The sequence below is a fragment of the Schistocerca americana genome, chromosome 1 (assembly GCF_021461395.2).
Source record: "Schistocerca americana isolate TAMUIC-IGC-003095 chromosome 1, iqSchAmer2.1, whole genome shotgun sequence".
Lineage (NCBI taxonomy): Eukaryota > Metazoa > Arthropoda > Insecta > Orthoptera > Acrididae > Schistocerca > Schistocerca americana.
Window position 1 is genome coordinate 863,439,164 of NC_060119.1, and position 10,032 is coordinate 863,449,195.

A 10,032-nucleotide genomic window follows, 5' to 3' on the forward strand; every position below is an offset into this window, starting at 1 on the left:
AAAAAAGAGGGCGAACCAGTAAGTGAAAGAAACCTGTCCTAATGAGGCTGGGCAAGTCTTGCGTACTGAAAATTAGAATGAATGTAGGTGTCAGTTCAAACTGCCCATTCACTCTCTTCTTCACATTTATAACATTCATAACACCATCATCTGCCCATTCCCATTGTAAGACAGTGATGTCCTTGTCCATGAGTTTCTCACAAGTTACCACCCCACAGCTGGAATTTGATGTTTTATGCAGTTAAACAGCAATAGGATATTCACCAAATGCTATGGCTTTCTGAAGCCTCTATACTTGCCCTGAAATGGCCGATTCAATCAACAGTGTACCCTTACGAAGCCATTTTATTGTCTTCAGACCACTCTTAATATCATCTAAACCTTTCTGGATGCAGAATGGGGGCACCTTAGCAAAGGTGGCCTTGGCTCTTAACTATCACGAAAACATTTTGATGAGTATGGTCAGGAGATGTATCCTCACGCCTCCTCTTGTTGGGATGGGTAATAGTGCTCACCTGATCCACTGGGACTGGTTTTGAAGAATTAAGAGGCTCCATGTTTGTCTCACGAGCAGCTAGGGAACAGATGTCCACCCACACACAGCCCTGCTTGCCTGGGTAAGCCTTGTACAACAGAGGTGCGGCAGGTCCCCAGATGTTGCCTGCTTATGACTTTTCTGCCTCAACAGTCACGCACCCCATCAGCGCACAGCAGACCTTAGGATTGAGGGTTTTTCTTGTTTTTAATTTTTTTAAAGAAGTTTATACCATCCTCGCAATCCGAGCAGTTAAGCCAAGATCCCCATTCCCTGTGACCCACAACATTCCACCACCATGCCGAACAGCAGTCGCAGAAGCATGCCAAGAACTTATGGTGACAGAGAACTGGTGGCGCTTACCAGTCCCCAGCTCAAGAACCCCGGGGTCACCAAGCCCATACTCAGCAAACTAATGTTATCTCGAAACAGAACCCTTCAAAACATGAGCCAAAAATACTAGAAGTATGTTTTCTGTTTCAGTACACAATTTGTGAATCACAGGTGTTGGGTTTTAAAACACTGTATCATATTACTGAATAAATTATGAAGGTCTGTTTTCAGTTAAGTTTTTTTAAAGCATTCACACTGACACTGTGGACTTTTGGCTGACCACTAGCAGAATTCTTTGGTAAGAATGTGTCCTTATGATAGTAATATTGAATACCATCACACTATTACAAAATCCTGTTGGCTGAATTTCTGAATTCTTCCCAGTGAACAGGCCAACCATCAAAATAATGGTACATACTGACCAGTAATTTGGATGTTTCTTCACCTAAACCCTCCAAAGCCTTTACATGTACTGTGTGAATGTTGTAGATTCCATTGTTTATAAGTGGTCTGCCTTTGGTCTCCTGGACATGGCTATCTAAAAGCCTCAACTTTTTACTGATGTCAGGTACATATGATCCCAACATAAGGCATCTATTTCAGGACAAGCTGTCTTTAGAAAGAGCTCCACATAATTTCTGCTGTAATGTTTCATCATCTGCCTTGCTGATACAACACGAAGTTCTTAGGTGGCATGTTGTTATGCAACATTTACTCTCTGACCAATAGGTAATGATTGCTTTTAATTCTTTTTATATCTTTAACATTGCTAGTTTCATCAGACTCGATGTGTAATGTGATGACAACACTGATTCTAGCATATGTTCCTGGAAACATGGTGCCAGTCCATCAGTTATTAGATATCACATTTTCTTAAACTACAGTGAAAAATGTTCAGGAACAATATCAGAGAACTTAAAGACATTACAAATATCATTTGACAAAGTCACAGAGTAACTGGAAATAAATGATTTCATTGTCCAGATCAATTCATCGGTGGTGGAACTGTCCTCAGTACTTAACATCCATATTATCGGTGCACATACTGAATTTGAAGGTTGTGTCTGATCTGAAAGTTCTAAATGTAACTGATGTAGTCAACATGTAATTTCATAGCTACACTTATGTTTTGTTGAAAGTGTCTGGTTAAAGCCTGCCTGAAAGTTTTTTTGCATCAAAATTCATACAGCAGTAACACACACTGCAAAATATTTCACTTTTACTAACTTCGTTTCCTCCATGCAGAGAATTTTACTTTTCAAACTATCTGCTCTTTCAACCCAGTCACCATAGAACTTGCAGTTTTCCATCTCAAAAAGTTTATTTTCAAAATTGAACAGAGTGTCACAGCAGTGATTTTGTTACTAGGGCAAAATTAGAATTTGGAACAAAAATAGAAGCAGTTGTAATGAGAAATATTTTAAACTAATGACGATATGCAAAAATGTTAAAACACCCACACAAAAATCAAAAAGGAACTATCTGATGTCAAGGTAACAACCAACGAGCTAAAGAGAAACGATTTATTACATAAAAGGGGAACAGGTTATGAACTTCTCCATCTATATTTGAGTTTCCAGTATTGAATAAATTTGACCTGAATTAGGAGGGGAACAGCCTTATCCAGATGCAGGTCACAGTATGGCATAGCAGACTTCTAGTAGGTCTGTATCAAAGGAGAGGAAGCAAGCAGTAGCCATGTGAGGGGTACAGGCCAGATGACAAAGGACAAACTAGGAACAGAGTATCACAACTATTCTGATACCAAGTGCTAGTCTTCGTCAAGCGACAGAAGGCATAGGGAATTTGTGCAAAGATCAGATTACTGTGGTAGTTGGAGCCAGAAACAGCCTGGCTATGGATGAGAATTACAGCATTAGAGGTCATCTGGATGGACACACACAAAAGTGAGTTTTGTGGAGGCCCTACAGTGACATGACCAGCCCTGTGTTGACACTGCTGTGAGCCTTGTGAGCACCGAGTGGAACAGACTGCTGCGGGTTGCAATGAAATCTCATATGAGTGCTGTGCCTATTGCTACAATTGGGAGATGAGGATATACTAGACATGGCCTACACCTGAAAAGGAGAGGGAAAGATAGGGGTCGACCGAAGTGTCCGATCCCACCCGTCGGCTTTGACCCGCGACTTAAGGCTGTTGTGGTGTGTGACGTCATGACGGCGCGGAATTTAGTTTGTGAGAGTGGCGTGTTTGTAGGTGTCATTTTGATGTGATCAGTGGTGCTCTCTGGTGGTGGTGGTGGTGGTGGGTGTGTGTGTGTGTGTGTGTGTGTGTGTGTGTGTGTGTGTGCGCGTTTATAGGTGGCGTATTGTTGCGGTCGGTGGCTCTTTCTGGCGGTGTGTTTATGGATAGCGTGTTTCATGGCATATGGGGTTCATTTGTGTGATAGCATTGGATGTACGTGGTATCGGGACTGTGCTTTCAGCGGAATATTTTTCAGTGAGTTAACTATTTTAGTTTTGTTATTTCAACGTTATTGTAGTTTTTTTCTGTTCGTCGTGTGTGAATTTTGGTAAATTGTTTTTTTATGTCTTTGGTAGGTATGGATATGACTGACAAGGTCAACAGTTTTCAGTTGTCAGCAACGATGGGGGACAGTGCGTGGTCTCTAATAACATTTCTTCAACTATTCGGATTTTTGGATGAAGTTGTGAAGTGTTCAGTATGTCGTGAAGAAATGAGGCTTACTAAAGTTCCGGCATCTCGGACCAGGGACGGCTGTATATGGAGATGTCGTAAGGATAACAGGGCAAGGGAAGTGTTCGAGTCCAATTTTGTTGGTTTGTTGTCTTTTTTGAGGTAGTGATGATTGTGGACATGGTTGTAGTTTTGGGTTTTATGATTTGGTATCTGTAGTTTCTGTTGGCCTATATAGGTCAAGGGAAGTGTCCGATTCCAGAGGATATTGTGTTTAGTGGAATTTGGGGAGTTTTGTGTTGTCGTTTTTTTTTTCGTCGTTTTGTGTGGTTTGGTATGGTGGTGGGTTTCTAAATTTGTTTGTATTTACTTTGTCCCCACCCAAAAACCCCCAATTTTCCACACTTGTCCCGTTAGTTTCATTAGGTTTTTTGTGAAAGTGTGTGTGTGTGTGTGTGTGTGTGTGTGTGTGTGTGTGTGTGTGTGTGTGTGTGTGTTGGTTTTTCAATGTATTTTCGTGTTTGTTGTCATGTTTACGTGGTGACGTCATAGGCGCCATATTGGAGTCTTAGTGTATGGTCGTTTCCGCCATATTTGTGACATCATGGGTCAAAGCAGACGGGTGGAATCGGACGCTTCTGTATTTCCAAAGATAGGTTGGCCGAACTTCTTGCAGAAAATATATGGGAGACCACCATCACACAATGCAAAATTACTGTGGTTAATGGTGTCCAAGAGGTAACTTTTCTGTATTCCTGAATTCTTTCATTGATCATTTGAAGTATTTCTTCTGTTATTCATAGTTTCTTCACAGTTATCTTCTTTGTACCTATGTTTTTGTTTCCAATTTCTGTGATTGCCTGTTTCAGAGATGTCCATATCTTTACAACTGAACTGCCCATTGAGTTATTTCTTACCGCTGTATCTATAGCCTCAGAGAATGTCAAGCTTATATTTTCATTCCTTAGTACCTCCATATCTAACTTCTTTCCGTGTTGATTCTTCGTGACTAGCATCTTAAACTTCAGCCTGCTCTTCATCATTACTAAATTGTGATCTGAGTCTATATCTGCTCCTGCGTATGCCTTAAAGTCCAATATCTGATTTCAGAATCTGTGCCAGAGCATGATGTAATCGAGCTGAAGTGTTCCTGTACCTCCCAGCCTTTTCCAAGTATATCTCCTCCTCTTGTGATTCTTTAACATAGTATTTGCTGCTACTATAGCTAAAATTTATTGCAGAACTCAGTTAGTACTTCTCCTCTCTCATTCCTGGTATCAACCCCATATTCTCCTGTAACACTCTTCTATTCCCTCCCTTCGGCCACATTCCCACCCCCCTATGACTATTACATTTTCATATCCCTTTATGTGCTGAATTACCCATTCAGTATCCTCATATACTTTCTCTCCATCTTCAACTTGCAATGTTGGGATGTATACCCGAACTTTTGTTGTCAGTGTCAGTTTGCTGTCGATTGCGATGAGAGTATCCCTATCACTGAACTGTTCACAGCAGCTCACTCTTTGTCCTACTTTCCTATTCATAATGAATTCAACTCCCATTATACTATTTTCCGCTGCTGCTGAAAATCCTTGTCTTTTTCCACCTCACTTCACTGATCCCACTATATCAAAATGGGGTCTTAGCATATCCCTTTTGAGATTGTCTAGATTCCTCACCACATTCAGACTTCCGACATTTCATGCCATGACTTTCGGAACATTATCCTTTCACTGATTATTCAGTCTCTTTTGCAAGTGCCCCTCCCCCTTGGCAATCCAAATGGGGAGCTAGCCCAGAATTTGTTCAAATGGCTCTAAGCACTATGGGACTTAAAATCCGAGGTCATTAGTCCCCTAGACTTAGAACTACTTAAACCTAACTAACCTAAGGACATCACACACATCCATGACTGAGGCAGGATTCGAAACTGCGACCGTAGCAGCATCGCGGTTCCAGACTGAAGCGCCTGGAATCTGTCAATATCATCATGACACTTTTTCAATTAACAAGCCAAATGTCCTGTGGATACACATTATATGTATTTAATACAATGGCATCCAACTTCCGCATCCTCATGCCATTGTTCATTGCTAATCCTGTTGCCTTTAGGGGCAGTTTCCCACCACAATGACAAGAATGTGTCCTGGACCTCGCTCCACTCTTCCGCAGTCTTTGACAAGACTGTTGGCTGAATGCTGGGTACTTCTTATGCTGAAGATCTTCAGCCACCACAGCCGATGATGTTTTATACAAAATTCAAAGAGTGGTGGGGTTTGGACTCGGAATGGAGGACATTTTCGATTGCTAATCAAAGATGCTACCACTAGACTATGGGTGTAGTCATAGACATTATCAAACATAAATATGCAAAATATGTCAACTTACTGATGTGTCTCTCCCCATGATTATGTTGTTTTAGGAGTTCCAAAATGTGGTTTTTCTAGTTTAAATTCTCATCAATGTTGAGACCCTAAGAACTTTGAAGTTTCTGTCCTACTTATTACTTTGGTGTCCAAAATTAAAGCAAAAATGGAAATTTTGCAAGGTTGCATTTATTTTGCCATGAACCAGTATAAAAAGGTGTTAGTAAAGTAGAAACAATGTAAAGAATACAGAAAATAAATAGTTGCTACAGGCATAACGGTTGGTGAATATGTTCATCATTTTTTCCAACTTAATGGATTTGCACACACATTCCGACAACTGGTTAATGTGCTCAGTATGGGGTACGGGGTGAGTCCACCTCTGGCAGCAATGATGGAGCATGATGTGAATGATGTCCTCAATCTCAACTTGAGGCAATAATACCCATTCTTCCTTCAGAGCTACTTGCATGTTTTGGAGAGTGATTGTTGGATGCTGACGTGGTACAACCTGTCACCCTTGCATGTTTTGGAAAAGGCTGGGAGATACATGAACACTTCAGCTCGATTACATCATGCTCTGGCGCAGATTCTGAAATCAGATACTGGACTTTAAGGCATACGCAGGAGCAGATATAGACTCAGATCACAATTTAGTAATGATGAAGAGCAGGCTGAAGTTTAAGAGGCTAGTCATGAAGAATCAGCATGGAAAGAAGTTAGATATGGAAGCACTAAGGAATGAAGATATAAGCTTGACACTCTCTGAGGCTATAGATACAGCGGTAAAGAATAACTCAATGGGAAGTTCAGTTGTAAAGATATGGACATCTCTGAAACAGGCAATCACAGAAATTGGAAACAAAAACATAGGTACAAAGAAGATAACTGTGAAGAAACTATGAATAACAGAAGAACTACTTCAGTTGATCAATGAAAGAATTTAGGAATACAGAAACACAGGTCACTTAAGAATGAAATAAACAATAAAATAAATGGGGAGTGTAGGGAAGCTGAGGGAAAAATGGCTGCTTGAAAACCGAAGAAATCGAAAAAGAAACGGTGGTCAGAAGAGCTAACTCGGCATACAGAAAAGTCAAAACAACCTTAGATGAAATTAAACATTAAGAGTGCAATGGGAATTCTACTGTTAAATGCACAGGAGAGGGCAGCTAGGTGAAAACACTATATTGAAGGGTTCTATAAGGGGGAAGACTTGTCTAACGATGTAAAAGGAAAATAAACAGGAGTCCATACAGAGGAGATAGGAGATCCAGTATTAGAATCAGAATTTAAAAGAGCTTTGGAAGACTTAAGATCAAATAAGGCAGAAGGGTTAAATAACATTCTAAAAGTGGGGGAAGTGGCAACAAAACAACTATTTACTTCAGTGCGTAGAATGTATGAGTCTGGCTACTTACCATCTGATTTTCGGAAAAATATCACTCATACAATACCACATGTTAAACTCAACATATAAACATCCACCACCAGAGGGCACCATAAAATATACCAAAATGGCATCTACAAACAAGAACTACATCAAAAACACTGTGCCATAGTGATGTCACCCACACCACACCACCATTACCTCAAGGATCAAAACAGACGACCCCACACGTCAATAAAACCTTTATGTTTATCCAATCTTATGAGGATCATTCACAAATTAAAACAGAAATACATAAGCTGAGAAGACAACATCTGATGCAGGAACTGTCATTTGGAAACCTTACAAAGAGTATTAGTGATTCGTTTGATTAATATTTACATTAACACCTTGTCTAAAGTCTTTATTGTAATGGTGTGTCCACCTGAAGAAAATACTTCTGAAGATTGGTGTTCTGTGATCCAACTTTTAGTTTTGGAAAGTATACAAGTATCAAATATTCTCTCAGATGAACAAATGACATGCAAGTACCTACATGAAACATGCAAACTTTTAGGCACACGTGAAAAGTTTGAAGGTGACTGCTAAAGTGTAACCAATGCTCTGTGTACAGATTCACTTATCCACAAAGGCTGACAACTCACAGTTGAACAAATAGCTGAAAAAGTCAACCAACTACTGGCACCAACCATTCTATCATTATAAAAAATTGAACTATCTTCCAAGACTTATGCAAGGTGGGATTACACTGAGTTTACCGTTCATCATACAGAACAGATACTTCACATGTGCACAGAGCTTGGAAAATGATTTCAATAGATACAGTATTTTGAGCCAGAGACTTAGCTTCAAAACATGTAATGGAAACACCCTGAATCACCTGACTATACGAAATTCAAATTGCAGCCATTGGCCAGTACAGTCATGTTAATCATCTTTTGAAGTGAATGTGGTTTGATTTCCCATGATTCTGTTGAGTTATGTACTATCAACAATCCAGACTACTCATGTTTACAGAGAACGAAGTCCATCCTATGGGGAAAGGGAATGTCAGAAATGGCACAAGAAAGATGTGTTGCTTTTTCATGACAACACTTCACCACCCTCCTTATGGCCCAGACCTGTTCCTTCGGATTTTTATCTATTTAGTCTGATGAAAGAAGCAGCAGTAATGAAGTAAAGAAACAAGTACAAAACTGGTTTTGAGATACAGATAAAAAATTGTTCACAGATCAGAAAATGGGACAAGTGCAGAAAAGTTGGTGGAGTTTATGTGAAAAAACAAAAAAAGTATTGAGTTAATACCCGCAAACCAATTTTGCTACAAATCTATGCACAAAAATCCCTACAGACACTTAAAAGCCATTTGAAAGTCCTCTCAGTCAGCAGCCACGAAAAGGGAAAATTAAAGATTATAGTTAAATGGCCCATCAATGATGACTACGTTACTGACAGAATATAAGCTCGAATAGGAAAGGATTCAGAAGTAAATCTGCCATGTCCTTTTGAAAGGAACCTCAGTCAGCAAAGAGAGGCAATCAAAAATCAACCATTAAATGTCATCACAAGAGAGGATGAGGACAAATTGCTTAACGTGGTATGCAATTGACATTTTGCCAACACAGCTTAATAACAGGTGTGTGTCAGGAATTAATATAACAACTGCAATGCTCTGCTTACAAAGATATGTGACAGTTAACCAACACGATACCAGAAAATTGTTACTGGGTGTGCAAATCTTTCACTATGGCGTATCTTCTAGTTAACGCTGTAAAGCTCACTTGTTTCACCATGAGATATTCCACGCCCACGCAAGGCATTGGAAATATCTGTGGACAACTGGTCAATCTCGACATTACTCGGCAAGTAATTCTGAGTGATTTACTGTAAAACTAATAACACATTCTACCTGTAATTCCCAATACGTTCAAAGATTATTTTCTGGAGCTTTCAGGTGATACTGGTTCTTCCCAGCGATTATTTTCTGGTGCTTTCCGGTGGTATTGGTTCTTCCGTTCCAAAGCAACAACGGAAACTGAGTAAAGCTTCCTGCACGGCGCGATTCAAACACAATAGCGAATCAAACAAAATAAACGTTTACTAACGTGGGACTACCTGACAACCTCAACTAATATCGTGTTGTCAACTTTTTAACTACAACTGGAGCTCTGAGGCTACAAAACAACAATTACACGTGTTATTTTCCACTGATAATTTGATTTCACTGGCAAACACTTCCTATCAACAAATGTCCACACATCACGAATTACAGGTTTAGATCACTAACAAATCCAAATCTTTTATCCCTTCCCTCCAGCCAAACCTTTCACTATATCGACAATCGAGCTTGGACATCGATTGCATAAAGTCAAAGTTAGTATTTAAAGGTCATTTTTATTCCTTTGGCCACAAGAGCGTGATTTTCAATCGTGTTTGTGCGGGAATTCACGCTGACAATATAGACCACTCTTTGTTGAATGGGACTGGCCACACAACGTGTTTTCCCCCGTAGTAGACGTGGCACGAATACTTCTGAGGTCGGTGATGTCCATATTAGTATAGAGATCACTGGCTGAGGTGCATTTTTTTTTTACGGTGAGGAAATGCGCCGCGATTTTATGAGCTGTCTGTGGGGGGGTCGCCCTCCTGGTACAGAATCTATTTGCGTATCTGTGATTTACCTAAATTCTGGTCGTGTGCGTTTGTCGCGTTATTTACATTAGTTACTAATTTCTGTATTTCGTACA

General features: G+C 40.0%; 1 protein-coding gene across 3 annotated transcripts in view; it reads right to left on the reverse strand.

Annotated features, from left to right (window-relative positions):
* Positions 1 to 9,611, reverse strand: part of LOC124613833 — a 69,485-nt gene extending 59,874 nt beyond the window's left edge. The window contains exon 1 of one of the 3 annotated variants that reach the window (XM_047142567.1): positions 9,195 to 9,611. Coding sequence is in view for 1 of the 3 variants with exons in the window: in XM_047142559.1 (XP_046998515.1) it covers positions 5,918 to 5,935 (18 nt within the window). In the remaining 2 variants the exon portion in view is untranslated. Of the gene's footprint in view, positions 1 to 5,917; positions 5,951 to 8,965; positions 9,089 to 9,194 lie in introns of those variants that run through there. The other 2 variants (XM_047142574.1, XM_047142559.1) reach the window with 2 other exon arrangements.
* Between the last annotated feature and the right edge of the window lie 421 nt (positions 9,612 to 10,032).